Below are 18,211 nucleotides of genomic sequence, written 5' to 3'. Positions count from 1 at the left end.
TCCCCTTATAAATAGATGACAGGCCCTTTAACAGGGTATAGCAGCTCAGGGACAATTTGGGAAATCACATTTAATGAAAAAAACCTAAACTAATGCTGACAAGACTATCAGAGCTGACTACCTTGAAGCAGGAAAATTTTGGTTCTAGGGTGTTTCGGTTCTCTCCTGTCAAGAAGAAGGATCTTCAGCCTGGAATAGAAGGCGTGGAAGTAACTGATGTTCATTATGAAAATGAAATCAGCTGTAAAAATGTATTGGTTTCAGTCAGAGGTTTTCAGCTGACAGTTGAAAGAGGAACAAACCTATCAGAAGTGAAGAATCGGGCCTTTTCGAAGAAGAAAAGCGGTGTATAAAGGCTGCATCCCCTTCATATCAAACACAGATTAAGAAATTTCCCTCTGAAGCAAAAGCCTTACAACAGATCTCATAGCACAGATTGCAAAGCAGTTTCAGCTACTGCTCTTCATGCTGAACAAAACACTCTCAGAAATAACCTCTACAGGCATTCAAAAGGAAAGCAGATTGGGAAGCAGTTAATTTTCCTTCCTGTTCAGGAGGTGGCAGTGGAGACCCAGCAGTGGAAAAATGTCATCTGCAGTTTAAGTGGTGTCTCTGAGAAGGATAAACTTGGGAGAAATTCGGTGGCCATAACCAGCACAAAGCAACAGCCCCTCCAAGAATGGCCATTTTTAAGACAGCAATAATTGAACAGTGTAGAATCAAACTAGAGAAATTTACCCTTTACCAAACTGGGAAGGAAACTCATTTGAGTGCAGTTACAGCTACTTCTGCTGTCAACCCTTATGGTGTTTACTTTTGTTTATATGAGATATTTCCCTCTTTAATTAGATTTGCAACACCAAATGTATGCACAGCTTGAGGAATGAGTAACACACAATGCAACTATGTTTTAGATTGCTTTGTACAGCAGAATATATTACAAATCAGTGTTACTGTGCTGCTGTGAGCGCATGAAAAGATACATTCAAAACATTTGCTTCAAAATGCAATTTTGTAAGGTCCTTCTTTCAAATGCCTTCCCACAGTAGGTGATCCATCCTCACAGCAGCTCTTCGGGAGACGTAAATCTCATTTAGTTTTCTCATTGTTTGGATACAAAATTTAAAGCAGGGGTTGACTGCCTTGCCCAAAGCCTCAGAAAAACTCAGTGGCAGAGCCAAAAATTCCTGGCTTTCAGTACTTCCAGTGCTGTGCTTGCTTTCTCTTAATTAAAGATGTATTGGTTTTGTTTTTCATCCCTCTGGTTACCATCAGAGGGTGGCTGATTAGCAGTTGTGTTTTGCCTTTAGTTGTTTATGGGTTTCTGCAGTTCCATGGTTTGGTTTTTATACTGACAGAGAGAATTTCTTGGGTCCCCTTGGCTGGGGGGGAGCAGCTGTAGCTTTGCTTGGGAGCTCAAGGACAGAGTAATGACAACACTGCCTGTTTATAAGGGACTGAGCTGAATAGGGATGGAAAAACCTCCAGGAGCATTTCTAAGATGGATCAGGGAAAGTACATAATTCATTTCACAAATCACTATAACTACTGATCAAGGGAGCCAGTGTCCCAGATTGTTGTGGCATATGTAAATTCAGAGAGATAATAGGAGCTTAGATGGGGGGATCAGCAGAAAGGCAAAGTGAGAACCCACTGACAGTTGTATTTCCACTCCATGAGAGTTTATTTTTGTAAAGGAAAATTTTAAAATAGATTTTTTAATTATTATTTTAGATTACACAGTAGAATGGGGGGGGAAAGCAAATATTCAGCCAGGTGAAAAAGAACAAGAGACGGTTATGGCTTAGGGACGCATTTTCCTTGTTAATGAGTTATTAGAATTTTTCTTAGAAAAGCAGTGACCCGGAAACTTTGTGTGAGCGTGGGCACTTGTGTCCACTCACATGTGCACCGGTGAAAAGTTGTGCCAGTTATGGTGGTTCTCTCCGAGCTGTGACCGGTGGCAGACAGGAATGGCCCACAGTGCCCTCAGCATGGTGACACACTGGCAGTGGGAGCACCGGGCAAGGTTTGTTCCCTGCAGTGCTCAGACTGGTTTGTACTTTGCCAACGCACAGCCCAGCTGGGATCACCTTGGGCTGAGCTGAGCTGAGCTGATCCACCCCCCTTTAATTGCAAGGCTCGCAGGGACGGTTGAAACGTGGACTTTTCTCGCTCTCTGTGGCACAGCTGGGCCTCCTGAGGATGGGAAAGTCTCAGCCTAATAAAGACTCGGGGGTTTGACACGGGGAAGCCCGAATAAGCCACAGTTTACAGGAAATTCAGCCAGATGACTTAACAGTCCTATTTGGCAAGAGATCTGGCACCATGAGTAAGATCACTGTGCTGAGAAAGGAGGCTGCACGTCACACTTCCACAGGCTTTGGAGTCAGTGCCACTACTTACGTGGAGCAGTTCTCACTTGTTGACAGCAGGCAGGACCAGGCTGTGCTGAACAGTCACACACTCACAGAAGCAACTTGGTGTAGATGCCCGAGGAAACTCCACCACTTATGTCTACATGAGTTTCACCTCTGAGCCTCTTTCTTCTTTATTTAAAAGAATTTTAAGCTACTTGCAAGGATGTCTCTTACTGTACATTGTTACTGAAATGGGTCCCTCATCTCCACAGAAGCTCTCAACTTATTATTTGTACTGCCCTCAGCAATGCAAATATTAAAAGAACATATTTAAACATCAGTTGTACCACGGAGTTTTATAGGAACAAACTAAATATACTCAAGGCCCAGTCTTAGCTTTTTGCTCTCCTCATCAAGAAGTTTCCATTCTACAACTCCTCTGTGGGAAAATGCTTTATTATGGAAACTGAGAATCTCTTTTCCTTGCAGTGCAATGTTCTGAATGTGTTCATGAATTATCGTGCAGAGTCAGGGACATCTTTTGTATTCTTGGAGTTTCAAAGCAACCTGAATTTCTTTACAGCTTATTATGAAGATTTGCAGCTGTTGAAATCCCTACTACAAAACCGAAGAACAAACCCCAAGCAGCCAAGCCATTTGTTTTTGGTTTTAATTATTATTCTTATTTGACACTCACATTACAAAATTTAGAAACCATAGACAGTTCAGGCAAACTGTTAAAACACAGTATAAATTAGGGGGCCGGGGGGGGGAGGGGCTTAATATATAAATCCTATACACAGGTGAGTTAGCTGGAACATGACTGACAAAAGGAGCTCATAACAATCTTACCACAACTGTATAAAAAGGCATGGGGATAGGATGGGCACTACCATCATGAATGCAGGTTAAGACGTTCTCCACAACAGCTACAAAGCGGAACAATGACCATGCTATGCTCGCAGTGGTTATGTGGGCTACAGAATGCATATTACCATTGACACTTGGCAAGGTCTATGTACAGTCACAAAACCATAACAAGCCGCTTTCAAGTAGCTTCGCCGTTTCCTGCCTGAGCGATTGACAAAGGGTTGGTGTTTGCTCTGAGGACGTCTAACAAAGCTACCTGGTTGGGGTGTTATGGATGGATTCAAAGTTGGACTCCGTGACCTCAAAGGTCCTCTCCAACCTAAATGATTCTACAATTTTATGGTTCTATGGTAGAGGGATTTCAATTTGACCTGAAAATGCTAACCCTAACATGAAATTGTTTAATTTAATGAAGAAGATACAGGAAAAGCACAGTTCCTCGTTGCTATCACTCACATGATAAGTACATACCAGTCTTTTAATCCATATTTATTTCCTAACTTGATCCTTTTTCTGAACTAAAATGATAATTTAGTTCCCATATTTCTAAGCACAGTTGTAAAAAGGAGTTACACCAGAAGAAATGTTAAACAAAAATCTGGATATTTTTGTGGGGTAATCTTTTGAAAGCACGGGCTTCCCAGGTGACCCAGGATATGCCATTCAACCTTTGAATTTCTCAATCTGAAAATAAGGACAGTTCTGCTTACCCATTTTTAGTCTGTGCTTTTAGGTCTGTGACTAAACAGTATTATTCTAACAGTTTTAGAATAGCATGTTCCTGGAGCGTAGGTTTCAGACAGCTCATAGTCAGTGTTGCTAAAAGTGAAAAAACCCTTAAAATCTGATTTTTTACTTTTATAAGATGATGAACACTTGCTAAGAGTTCTGAAACCGAGAGGATAATTTATTTTCCATCTGTGTTGTGTACCAGCACATGGTGTTTCTACAGACAGGCCCCTAAGGGAAGTACTTGCACATTTGTAAGAATCATATCTTGAAACACTTGAATTTAATAGCTCTGTGTGTGCATCTTCTGCTAAGTTTTAATAATTAGGAGGATTCTATTGGAACAATTCCTTCTGGTTCAAGGAGAGGACAGACAGTAAGTGATAACACAACTTGGGCTGCTACAGAAATACATATGATGTCAAATGTCCAGACTACAGCCCCCATTTTCTCAACTCTCTTTGCCCACAGGCCAAACATCAACAAAGCATCAAACGTTTGTTTCAAAAAGACTGGAATTTTGGAAGCATAATTAAATAATGAAAGCAGGGATATAGTACTGACCAGTAACAGTACTTCCTTCACTGAGGAAGTCACGTTTCTCTGAAAGGTAGCTGGGCTATGGAATTTTCTGTTCAGAACTCCATTAAATGGGCTTTGCACCTTTTAGAAGGAAGTTTCCTGTACAGACATTTAACTTGTAGGATTCCCAAGCTCTGAACTCGAAGTCTTTCTGCATTCAAGCAAGCCTGGGAACACTGCTGCACTGCAGTATTAATCTGGGCTGGCAGCTTTAGGGCCACAGGGATGAAAACACAGAAGGACTCCTATTCTATTCTGACAGATCTGGAGTATGATTACAGAGCCTTTGTATGGCAGAGAGCTAGAAAAATGTTCCTCTGGCATTTTGCAAGAGCTGTTTATGGAGCAAAATACCACTTCTGTGGAGAAAGGCACCAAGGGAAAAGGGAGCAGTCTGAGCCACTGTGAATTTACAGCACTACAGCCTGTGCCTGGCCAAGGAGCAGGGCAGGGAAACTGGGCAGGAGTTACTTGCACTCAGCTTTTTTTTCTGTAGCTGAGGCTGTAGCCTGAGTTTCAGTGTCTTGCACCCATGCAGAGTGTATGAAATACCACCCATACAGGCTGTTGTCTCCCCATCTACATCTTGCATAATGCCAAAATGCAGGATGTGATGCCTTGTATGAGCATTAGCTTTAATGAACTCGGTATTTTTTGAATATCTGAAAATATGCAAAATGTGGGAGAAGAATTGTAGAAGAAATTAATGCAAAACAGATTAAACTCCAGATCTGTAACAAATTCTTCGCTGTTTCATGTCCACTAGAGAAACCTCTTTTAGTTCAAAAGAATTTTCTTGCACTCATTCTGTTGGATGGATAAGGAAGCGTAGTAGGCTTTTTCCCAGATGGACTTCCAAGAACTTTCTACCTTTCCAAATGGATGTGTCCCAGCATCAGAAAGCTAAGAGTGCAGGCTCAGATATGAATTTGTACAGGATCATCTAATCCCCCCTGTGCCTCCATCAGCACATGTGGCTCCATACAGACCCCAGGTACGTGTGTGTTGTTCCCCAGCCACACTCCAGTGATGCCCTGCACCAACTACAGAGGAGATTTCACTCAACAGGTAGTGTTAGAAAGGACAAAAGAAGATGGCTTTGGTCCACAGTTGGGCCTCTGAGCAGTAACAAAGGGGCTTTTCCCTGTTTCCTTGTCACTCCCTAACCCCATTCTGCAACTACAACAATGGAAATAATCAGTTCACAATCAAAGGGGTTTTAATTTCCCATGAGAGAATCATCTGAGACACTACGGCTGATTTCTACCAGTCTAAAAAGAGAAAAAGGTTCTTAAAGGCAGAAAGTCAAATTTTGATCTCAGTCATGAATTAATCCATTGGATCAGATTTAGTCCTTGAATTTGCTGCTGAAATTTCAACAATGTCAAAGAAAACTTTTGCTAAGGCTGGATTTTCTCCCTATTAAGTGCCCCTCCCACCTGAGAGTTGCACCTGGCACAGGGACTATACCAGCTGTCGACGCAGTTTAATCCCTATGAATAAGTAAAAACTGTACTACAGTTAATAATTGCAGGACTGCTCCAAAGCCCACCACAATCAACTGGAATTTTTCCTCTGGCACGTGGCTGTGCCTGGGATCAGACTCATTCCGTGGAGCACGGTCATTGCTAAGCCAGAGACTGTTAACTGTGTAACATTTTCACCCTGATATGCATAACAGTATCTTTTCTACTCACAAGTCTTCTTGTTGATTACTCCGATCACATATTCAGTAATCTGTTCTAAACTGGATTTACAGTCATGTGCAAAGCAGCACTCACGTGCTTTAAGAAAAGGTGCATAAACTATTGCAATAAAACACAACAAACTAACCAAGATATCAGTTAGGGACAGGCTTAATTTTAAGTGAGTGATTATCAGCACTGACCACATCACAAAATATTTTCAAGATGGGAAAAAATATCTCTATGCCTAAATTGTTTCTTATTTGAAGTGCTTTAGCAGCAGTCCACACTTTGTTCAAGCAAAACCTCAGCAGTCTGCTTACGGATCTGCATGTTCTCTATCCTCATGGGGAGCTTCCAGAGATGTACAACAGGACTGTATTCACTGCCTAACAGAGGGAATGATGACAGGCTGAGCTCAGGGTGCTCTGGTGCACAGGGTTCTTGTGTCATTTACTCATTTTGAGTTTCTGCCCTGAAAACTCAGTCGCGCCCAGCTGACCTACATCCATCCACCTTTCGTGTGGTAATGGCATTGATGCTGATGTGAAACTGAGGGCAAGACTGTGTGATTTAAGTGTCTTTTGAAAGGCATCGAGCGAGTTCATCTACTTACTGACTTCAACACAAGCTGAAGGCACACAATTCCCTCATTGCTTCCCCCTGTGCTGCAGAATGGCATGTGCAAGAAATGGAAAAATAGGACTTTTGCTACCATTCTGATTACACTGGAGGAAGTACAGAAGTGATTTCATGTATTTGGGTCTTTTAAAATACTGCTGTATACCAGGAGCTAAGTTAATGCTTCTGGAAGACTGTACATACTCACATCTTTCTAGCTTAGGGGTTTGATACTAGCACTGCAGACCTACAGGTCTAGTTTTGCTCTGTTCTCTGTGTACATTAGTTCAAGCAGCTGTCAGAGAGGTGAATCCACTCAAAAAAGTGGAATTAGAAAGCCATGACATTACTACTAGCAACTTGTCTAGATATTAGTCTAATGACTACATGCCTTATAGGGGCTTAGTGCTTGGGTACCTTTATAGCAAGAAAAATTAATTACTCAGACATTTTTTTTCCCTCATTTTCATGTAATACTAATACATTTTTGGAAGAAATCTATTCCTCAAATTGTCATGCTTTGTTTTCAGTTGCACTCATGCTTCCTGAGCCCTGATGGTGAAGCAAGGCTGTAACCACTGACCTGCCAGGAGCTGGACACCCTGGTCGGGTCAAACATGAACTAGAAATGCCACCGACAGCTGTAACTTAAGGCTTACATTGTTTCTATTTACATCCAGTAGGATTTATGTGAAGACAAGCTATGACTCCTGGAGTCCATTTTTTAGAAGTGCTGCCTTCTCATTTTAAGTTGTTCTGCACTCTCATCTCCAAGTCATTCTGCAAAGAGCAGTGAGTGTCTCTGGACATCAAATGCTACACAATTTATATGCCATGCAACTCTATAAAGCAAGTCTGAGTACTCCCCAAGAGATGAGGATGTTTAGCACCTCTGAAAAAGACCTTTTTAAATGTGTGACTACATAAAAGCTTAAGGATATTTAGTGCTTTTGACAGTCCCACTAAGCCCTTAATACCCAACTAAATCTGACCTTTATGCTTCCATTTTAAGCACTGAGGTTCAAAAGTTTTGGACTACGAAAGTGGTTTAGTGATAAACTTGAGAAGATCTAATGTAACTTATACTTACAAAATTGATTGAACTCACGGAAGGTGCCCCAAAATATAAAGTATTATGATGAGAAATCACATTTTAATTATCTTCAGGGTTTTATAATCTCAGCTGTACCAGACTCTATTGGTTCATTAGAAAAGGAGTGAGGATTTCAAATTTAAGAAGCAGGTTTTAAGAAAAGGCCCATCCACCTACATTGCATCTCAGATAAATAAAAAACCTACATTTCCACTATGAAGTCACACTGTGCCTGTTAAAAAGATGCAGATAATAAGAAAAAATGACGATTTAGCAAACACACTTGAGCATTAGCATTCTTGTAAATATGTTCATGGTTATTGCTCTGGATTTGTCTGGAATTTAACAGGCTTTTAATGGCTTCATTTTGGAAATGGTTCTGCCTGAAGGAAAGGTTATGTGTGTATGTTCCTCTGTATTGCTCTCAGCTCATGTACAAAAATTAACAAACAGCATATTGACAGTATCAGCAGAACAATCATCATTCCCCGGCTGAAACGATGCTGGACCATCCTTACACTCACTTCTTCCATACAGAGCTTGAAGAAACACATCCAAGTTTTATGTCCCCCCTGCTTGAATTCACACACTGATGGACCTGTACGAAAGGGAGACTCAAAGCTCTGCCTCAAGCCCCTGTGTGAGCAAATCTGGCACAACCTGCCCAGCTCAGGCAGTGCAGGAGCAGCGAATTGCACGGGATCCAGACTGGAGGGGTTTCCACAGGTCACAACCCGACACCAGGACGGCACTGCAGGCACGGCACACCTGCAGTGTCATCACACAGAGCCTGCTGCCCTCGAACACCAGCCCACCCCTGCTCACAGCTCCCTCAGGCCTGGATAACTTGGATAACTTGGAGGCCTGGCAGAGAGCAGGAACAGTTCCAGTTTCCTGGTTAAATGCATAGTCCGACACAGCCAGGTTTTGTGATTAGCCTAATTTTTCAAAACACTACAGCCACTTGAAATCACTCCAAATGAAACTGAAATAAAACTGTTACTGATCTCAAACAAAGGGTTACAACCTTTTGTTGGAGGCAGAGAAAGACTGGAACATCTGAAAAGGCCAGCATCAAGTCAGTAATAAAAATGAAAAGTTCAATATCCTGTGGCATTTAGGTTTCATTTAAACTTTTTGAGGTCTTTTCTGGGGCAGCTAGAAACATTCCTTCCACATACAAACAATTAGTCTATTGTTAGGGCTTAGTTTTCAATCTAATATAGTACATTATAATTTAATATATCTGTTACAGTAGCACCTTGATTATTGTACAACTTTAAAGACCACACATAGTCGTTATTTCATATTATCTGTAAGGAAACGGTGAAAGTGGTTTAGATCCTAAAAGTAAAAAAGACAAAAATGGTTGTCTGCTCATGAATAGTGCATTCATTTTAGTCTGAAACCCTTTCTCCTTTTAAAGCATACTATGTAGTTCCTAAATTCAGAGCAATTAACCCCCCTCCCCCATCATCCTGGTGTCCTTTTGGGAAAAAAACAGTACTGTGTTAATTGGAACCTGATAGAAATGGTAATGAAGTATTTTTTTTTTTTAAAGTGTGATAAAACCCTCTAAAAGATGCAACTTGGCATCAATGAATTTAGGGAATACACTACATACATTAAATAGAGGTAAGTTGAGTCCAGAGTCATTTTCTTCTTCATTCAACTCCAGAAGTGGTAGGGGGGTGTCTTTAAGCAGCACCATCTGCACTCTGTGCCCTCCTCAGACCAGCCAAGATTCACAGTAAGAAAAGCAACACCAGCCGTGGGAAGAAGAACTAAGCAATAGTCACACTTGAGATTGTTCTCTGCAAAAATCCGTGGGGTCTGTGGGACTGTCCCATGCTGACATGGCCTGTACGTGACATCCATGGGAGTGGCGTCAGCCTTCATCCCTGCAGCAGTCAGTGCTTTGCTCAACAAGGCTGGGGGACTGCAAATGCAAGGTGAAGTTCTTCTTTCTTCACTCAGCAATTAACCAGATTGCTGCTGTGTCTGTCCTTTGATTTAAGTTTACAAGCCCCTGTGGGTTTGAAGAGCCGCTGTCTGAAGCACCTGCTTCTGAAATACTCGTGGGGTATTTTTGCTTTCCTTTTCTTTACACTTTTCCACTCTCTGCTGCAGCTCCATGACTCTCCACGCTCCTGCTCTTCCTTCAGAGGCAAAATAACAGTGATCCTGACGCAGTTTGGGCACAGCCACAAATGGTCTGTTTGTCCTTCCTTTCTCTGTGTCTCATAGCTAAGAAAAGCATCATTGTGCACACAGTCCTGTTGATTTCTGTGGATGAAGCCAGTTCATCCATCGTGTTAGGCAGTCAAAAAAAAAAAACCCAACGAAAAACTCAAACAAAAGGAATTGTCTAAATCCCAAACAGGCATCTTTGGAATCAGTAGTGCAAAATGTTTGCGGATTTCTTTTCCTTGACCTACTGCAATAATCTCATAATCTTCAAGTCTTTCCTAAAATAGTGGATCTGTAAATTTAAAACATAAGGGCAGTGAAAAACAAAAGGCAAATGTAAAGTGTTTTGTTGTTTGTTTGTTTGTTTTAAATCACTCTCTTCAGATTCTCACTTATATCAAACCATTATACATCTCTTATAAAAGCTGTAAATTGTCGGGAGATCCAGTTAATCCGAGGTATTTCTCATCTACACCAGGTTTTTGGCACGGGTAAAGCAAGCAGAGGGTATTCTTTAAATGGAGGATAATTTGAGATTACAATGAGCTTTTATCAGGGCTCTGCAAATTAGTTTCAAATGGAAGAGACCTCCCTCAAAGGTCACAGTTTAAATGCCTGCATTTCACGAGCTTTGGCTACCAGGGCAGCACTTTGGAGGTACTTCGGAAAGGAGCTGATAAAATGAGAGGTTACCTTAAGGATTTCCACCTGTCTTTTTCTGTCTGGTTTTCCGGACTTTCACTTTCATAGGAAGCCAGATACAAACCTGGAAAAGGTAAATATGTGTTATTCCAACGACATCAGTAACTCCCCTCATCTCTCTGTACTCTTGTATGTCCTACATTGAACGACACAGCAAGAGAAATTTATGGTCTATCTGGCTGGCAATCTTTTTAAAGCTTATGGGAACGTGATATCTTAAATGGATACCATAACACCCTTGAGTTAAGAGTGAGTTACAGAAACCAGAGAAAGAATGCAGTGGAAGAAAAGAAATGTCTTTTTTTTTTTTCCCCCTGCAAATTTTTACGCTTTAGGATGCAATTTATGACACCAAAATGTGTCTAGACTGTAGAATTTCCCCTGCACAAGCTGGCAGTGCATTCATATCTCACTGTCTTCACAGAACCACGGGCTGTGATTTGTGTTCACACACATTTCCTCATTTGACTGTTTCATGATGCTTTATTCTTCAATGCTGGAACCATCTCACTATTCAAGTCTGTGCTACAAATCAATTGCCTTTTAATACTCCGGTGTTGGCCCACCCTGTGATGTGCACAGTGCAGCTGCAGTTCACGTGCCACTGCAGCACCTCTCTCATATTTCCTCCCACCTTTTACTGAGGGCAGGTCTTTCTACTCTGCACTTCACCTGGGTAAGGGGGAGGCCTCCTGTGGCTTCTGCAAAGGGCATCTCATGAAAGCAGTATGAATATGAGGGATGGCATGAGAGAGAAAATCTGCAAACAATTAGTGGGTTGAGGTCACCCTTTTTCAGTCCAGTAGCCTGAAAACTGTACTTTTACCCCTGACTTTCATTTTCTGTCCCTATTGAGCCTAAAGCCAGAACAAATGCCTCAATCCTACCTCCTTTTGGTAACACATGACTTTAATCACATTAATTATTCTGTTCTGGCAATTATTCTGTTTTGGCAGTCATTCTTCTTAGGGTTCAGGCAGGATTTTAGAAGCAGCATTTTGTGTTTTGAAGTAGTCTGTGAAATAAAAGCTGTCTGGTCAGATTACCTTGGATTAGCACAGAAAACTGCCTATAGAATCAAGAAAAAATAAACCCAACACCAGTTTAGCTTAGGGGAAGGTAGCTATGGACAATTTGCATGACAATGTACCGAGAGGCAGCTGACAATGGGAAATGACACAGTCTGACATGCTGGATACCAAACTGAAGAGGACAGATAAAAGAGTATAAAAAAAGACAATCAGAGAAATATTTTCAGGGCTTTCCTAGCCACAACTTAAATTAATTGCTAGAAAAGGTTTTCTTAAGAATCCTTTTCTGTAGATAACGTGTTTCTTTGTTGGAGAGGAGGAGGTCAGCTGGACACCATCGCCCTGGGCTGTGTTTGCTGAAGAGATGACAGAGCTGGCTTGTGGAAGAGATTAGCTCTGGCTCCATCAATCACAGGCTGAGTGGCTAAGGGACAGCTGACATTCACAACAACAACGTGCTTGTGTGGCCTCTTTTTGTGTCCGCAAAAATAGGGCCACAATGGCAACTTTCTAGTCAGAGCCTTATGGAGAAGTTACAGATGACAGAAAAGGAATCAGGCAGTGGTTTCGTGTGCTAGAAGGTTGTATTTGCAAAAACCCATGGACAGACTGGGGATAAACAAGCTGTGTGACAGGACAGCTAGGAAAGAGCTGGGACTGGTCAGTGAGAGAGATGAGCAAAGCATGGATCAGGGTATTAATTAGTAGTGACAAAGAGACACATTTCCAACGATTAGAGATTGTACAGAGTCTTACCATCTTCAGTAAAAATGGGAGCAGTGTGCAAGTAGTGGATGATGTTAGGGTCTTGCTCAAAGGGACATTCCACTTGCTTCCATGTTATAAATTCTCCTACTTGCTTAGCCAGTTCCAGAAATTTCTGTAAACACGAAATCATTCCACTCAGATTATCTCACATTCAGTGTCTGTTGGTCTGCACTGAAAATTGCAGGCAAACTGTCTCAGTGCTATCGGAATGGGACAGGTAAAAACGTTTTTCAGATCTTACTTCAAAGTTGACGTGTCCATTTGGAAGGCGATTAGCACACCCTTCATTCAAAAAATAAATGTCTTTGATCAATAGGCTGAAGAAGGGGATCACAATCTGCGAAGAGAAATGACATAACTATTATCGTTCCAGTTCAGTATTTTCTCTGCATGAAAGAGCAACTCAGTTGGGAGAGAGGAGAATAAAGAAATATTAACTTTTCAGTGTGCTATGCACTTAAAAAGCAGAACAGTGACAGGCAGGCAAAAGGGCAGCAGTGTATAGAGAGACCTTCAGCCATCAGGAGAATGTAAGCTGAGATGAAAGTGAATGAACACAATGCTCACTGAGCACAATAACATGACTAAGAAAATGCTAATAATCTGGTTTATTATCAACAGCATCACTGTCTGATGAAAAGATCAGACAGCAAAGAGCAAAATAACACTTCACAACTCTTCCCTTTTTTGTCGTGTCTTTATAAGCAAAGATGTTGAACACACAAATCAAGCAATTTAAAGACAGCTGGGAATCAAAGAACCAGTATTGCCCCTGAAAGGAAAGGCAGAATAGAATTTCATGACCAAGGACTTGTCTACAAACAGTTAATGGGAAGCTGTTTCATGTTCAACAGCTCCATGCATGGCTACCTCTCGAGGCATGTCATTTCCTTCCTGGTGCCTGATTAGTACAACCTGCTCCTCCAAATTAACCCACAGACAGTAGGACTGAAAATATTGAGTTAGTTGACAGCAAACTGCCAACACTAGCCAGAGAGGCCATTGTAGTGCTCAAAATCAGCCCTGGCCATCATCCAGGGCGCAGTGGTGTATGCAGTGATCCAAGCCTTCCCCTCTAACCCACCAGAGCTGGGTCATAATTTGCTATAAAAGAAGTCTGCTCTGGGTAAGACTCTTGAAATTAATGGAATTACAGCAAGGATAAATTTGATGCCAGATGTTGCACAGCAGAACACAGTAACAATGCTCCTTAAGTGAATCCCCAGCATTTCAGCAGAGATCCAGAGTGAAGCAGAGTCGCTCCAGGTCCTCTTGTGAGACAGCTCGAAGGGAAAAGAAAGGAAAGACAAAGGGCCAGTCCATGACAAGGCTGACTCCCAGGGCTCTGGGATCTGATAGTCAAATCTCAGTCTACCCAGCTCTCCAGCAGTTGACACGCAACAGAAAAAGGCTGCTTGGAGGGTCTGAGCTCTCAGCAGCCTCTGAGAGCATTTTCCTGTGGCAGCAACACCTGTCTTTAAAGCCACTGAGGATAAACTTAATCACCATGAACGTGAAGGAAAGCACAGTGCATGGTGGAGTGTCCAAATGCTTCCACTGGCCGACTAGCATATCAACTGAACTGTAGCTTGTTAAGCAGCACCAAAGCTAAAGTGCCTTCATGGCAAGCAAGACCAGCCAAGGGAGCAAACCTTTAGTTAAGTGTTTAATGTTGCACTGTTATTCCATCTCATGCTGTACATCAGCTGTAACGGGATATGAAATGGACCTAGAACAGGATTGGCAGCTGTTATTTTCCAGTCTACAGCCTTGCTAGGAGTACAAACAAGTCACAGACATGAAAACACTCACTGAGGCAAGGAGTCCACAAACCACTACCAACATGTGCTGTAAAAAAGGAAGCCAACTTCTATTCCAGCTAAAATACCACATCCAGTAAACTCCTAAAGACCTGCATCTCTGCTGGCTTTTTTATGGGACAGATAAACTCTGTAATGCCACTGCAGTACCCATAAAAAAGCCCGGTCTAACACTCCAAGAGCCACTGATTAAATACAGGAATGAAAACAAAGCACATCCTATCCCCCAAAAATGCTGAGCCCTCCTATCAGGGTCAGGGGAGCAATTTGTAGTCAAACTGAGCTAAGTGTGTTTCAGGACTCATTTTCACAATATGCAAACTAGATCGATCAACCTGCAGTAAACAATATAATTCAGTCTATGTGTTTTCTACCAAAAATGATGATGAGCACTGTAACCACTGTGGATAGATAGAGAGCTGGAGCCAGACAAAGAATCCACAGCTAGAAAGGACTGCCAAGTTCTGTCTACATATTTTTTTTTGCAGGCAGATGCGAGCTTGTCCTGCCCTGCTCCACACTGCCTGGGAGCAAGGTCACCACCATTAGTGGTACTGAACATGAGTGAAAAGCCTTGCTGAGAGGGAAGGTACATGAATGTGGGCTCAATGCCACGCTAATACAGCTACAAAGCCACCAGTCAGCTGAGAACAGGGCAGAGCTCATTCCCATCTGCATCCAAAAGATGCCAAAGACATACCCAAGGATACCAGTTCTTTACACATTTTCATGGGATTTCTGTCTTTGGGTCACCATTTATTTCCCCAATAAAAATGCATTACCCTGTATGTTTTGCTTTCCAAATTCCTGTAGGCAAACCAACAAAAGTGGTTATAGCTGCTCTCTAATATTGGCTTCAATCCAGGCACTTTACTAGCATAAAATCTGGGTTAGTGCCAGAAACTCATCTTTGTCTCTGTTTTGATTCCCCCTCTCCCGTGCCATCCAACCCACCCACATGCCGAAGCACAACTGCCTCCTGCAGAAAGGAGAAAGTTAATGAGATCCAACATGTTCTTCCTCCACAGTATCAGACAGCAACAACACACTGTCCACACTCCCAACATTTCAGAGCCAGGGACAAGTCATCAGCACAGTGCAGGGTCTCCCTGTGGAATGACTTAATTGTGGAGGTCATTTGACTGCACAGACAAACCCAGACTTGGTTACTAACGAATAACACCCCTCTGCAAGCACAGCTCAGTTGGAAGATAAACATTTTCTTCAGAGTGAGCTTTGCTATGAGTCTGCCAAGAAGCAACATAACATTTTCTATCAAAAAAGTGATCGTGTTCTTTCAATTTTCCTCAAGCTCATTAAAACAACAACAGAAAAAATATTAGTCTTGCTTATAAAAAGAAACAAAATTCCTTAATCCTACAGCAAGCATTGCATGATCTGCTTTATCTGACACTGTAAAATACTGTTTGAATAGCTACCAAATCATATCCTGGAGCATTTTCTTGAACTAATGTTCAGAAAACAGCATATGGCTTTTTCTGAGGTAAACTAGATTCCTTTTGATCCAATAACCTCTCTGCCCTCAGTATTAACCAGCTAGGGGTAGAGATATGACAGAGATTGCTGACTTCACAGGAAATTAAGTCAAACAATAAAGAACTGGTTTGAATATCTGTCATGGTCACAGAAGAACTAAACTGCAAAAGCACCTCAGACTGACAGGTCCTCACTGCAGCGTGTGAGAGTTAAAAGAATTTCCTTGCCAGTCCCAAACATCCAAAGCCATCATCCCTCCTTTGCACAGAGAAGTGCTTTTCAGAACAACTCAGTGTACTCCCACTGCAGCTGAGTCAGCCTGCCACCAGATGCTGATCTCATTTCACTGTAAATGCTGTGACATTCCATTAGCTTCAGCAGATTTACATCAAATTTACAGGGGTGTGAGATTAGCATCTGGTCTGGCTCCTCTAGTGAATGAATACTAAATTCCATTATTATTCTTGTTCCTGCAGTATCTACTTTACCTTTGCCATGCCCTGTGCAGAGATTACCCATTTCTGACTATGGGCAATTGTAGTGTTAAATACAAACCCTCTTCCATGACATAAAAAAAAGTAGAGAACTGAATTGAGAAATAAGAAAATTAACAAGAAACACGCTGGGGCACAAATCAGGAGGATTCTGCACTCCAATATCTTGTCAGTCTGATTTTTGCAGCATCAGTGACATGTCAGAAAGCTCCGTATTTGCCATGAACACTTGATGAAACACTTCAATTCTTGCTCACTGAGATGGTAGCAACGATCAAATGAAATGAAAATTCACAAGGACAGAATATCACCCCAAATTTGCTGCAGTGGATTCAGACTAGACTCCTCTGCAGTGCTCGTGGTAACTCATCTTTCCCTAATGTAAGTGGAGAACCACCTCGTCTCCAGTGCTGTGCCCTTTGCTCTCCACTCACATCTCACACTGCACAACAGGGGCTTGTCTGCCAGAGCCTCAGAGCACAGGTGTAACACAGCCCAGTTCCACCTGGGCCTGCCAGGCTGATGCTTCCAGGCCAAAATAAAAGTCATTTTAGGCTAGAATACCTGTTCCATCAGGTTCATCAATCTAAACAACGTGAATTTCCTGGTGATATAGAGACGCTTGCAACAACCTCCCCCATATGCTGTGTGTTGTGCCCTCTCCAGCCCCACAATGTCTGAGAGCGAGTCCTCAAAGCCCTTGGATCCACTTCAGACTCTTTCAGCCACAGGTTTACATTTCCAGTTGCATTTAGCAGCACACAGGCCTTGCACTGGTGACCCACGGGAGGGAAGAGAGAACCCACGTGGGGAGGGATGAGATGTGGTCACACCCACCTTCTCCCTGTTGCTGTGGGCGGTGAGGGACCTGTGGGCAGCCCCCCGCAGCGCTGTTCGGTAGTTGTAGAAGTTGCCAGTGGGGTCCATCTGGTGCTGGATGCACAAAAGAAGACACTGCTGGTTAGAAAGCAACCTGGGTCCTCTAAAGACGACTTTATGCTCAGTGGCAGCAAACCCCGAGCAGAGCTCAGCCTACACCTTGAGAAGGTACTTCTTCAAAACCCACACACCTGCAAAACTCCACCCACCAAAGACACAGCGGGAGGTTACAGCCCATGGATGTTCATACCTTTAATTTTTCTACTAACAGCTTTCTGAGCTTCTATGGGAAAGAATAAGGACTGCACACTTGATATATGCCAAATACTGGAATCCTCAATACAAAGAAACAACCTTGGGCCATTATTGTTCACTCAACATCCAAGGTATAGATTGGGAACTTTACATTCAGCATCAAGGGAGGCACTATGGCATATAGGCTCATATTTCTGGTGTGTTGGTTATTTTTGGTTTTGTTTTTTTTTAATTTATCCTATTTATTTGAGTGTCTGAATCCCCTCTACGTATCAGCACCTTCACACCTTCCTCACTACACCTGGGAGATTTCAGCTTAGAATCTGGCCCTCTGCCCTGTGAAACATGTCTGCAAACATCTCATACCTGGGCAACAATGTGAAAATTCCCAAACAAAAAAAATCCAGACTATAATTCAAGCAGTACATCAGCACCATTTTTTTTTTTATTTTGATTTTTATTTTCTTTACCTCAAGAATGAAAAATTTGGCTGTTTTCACTTTTGACCAAGTCTTCTTTAGCCTGGAAACTGGGCTCATGTTCATTCCAGCTACGAGTGAGAGAGAAAAAAAGAGAGCCGTGGATAAGAGTTGGGCTTCCTTTTTCATCTGCGACAGCCGGCGGAGAGACCTGGT

The 18,211-nt window shown here is 42.2% G+C and overlaps 1 protein-coding gene across 1 annotated transcript in view; it reads right to left on the bottom strand.

The window, feature by feature from the left end:
• Positions 1–7,296: 7,296 nt before the first annotated feature.
• Positions 7,297–18,211, bottom strand: part of RASGEF1C (RasGEF domain family member 1C) — a 66,602-nt gene continuing 55,687 nt past the window's right edge. Inside the window, exons 9-14 of the mRNA XM_050312395.1 lie at positions 18,047–18,126; positions 17,280–17,375; positions 12,873–12,968; positions 12,620–12,743; positions 10,824–10,896; positions 7,297–10,422 (exon numbers count right to left, since the gene is read on the bottom strand). Of these exons, the coding sequence (XP_050168352.1) occupies positions 10,398–10,422; positions 10,824–10,896; positions 12,620–12,743; positions 12,873–12,968; positions 17,280–17,375; positions 18,047–18,126 (494 nt within the window). The 3' untranslated portion in view covers positions 7,297–10,397. The remainder of the gene's footprint in view (positions 10,423–10,823; positions 10,897–12,619; positions 12,744–12,872; positions 12,969–17,279; positions 17,376–18,046; positions 18,127–18,211) is intronic.

Source organism: Myiozetetes cayanensis, unplaced genomic scaffold (assembly GCF_022539395.1).
Source record: "Myiozetetes cayanensis isolate MyiCay16 unplaced genomic scaffold, myiCay2020 scf17, whole genome shotgun sequence".
NCBI lineage: Eukaryota > Metazoa > Chordata > Aves > Passeriformes > Tyrannidae > Myiozetetes > Myiozetetes cayanensis.
The sequence above is the reverse complement of the archived record's forward strand: the minus strand, read 5'-3'. Positions and strand labels throughout refer to the sequence as shown.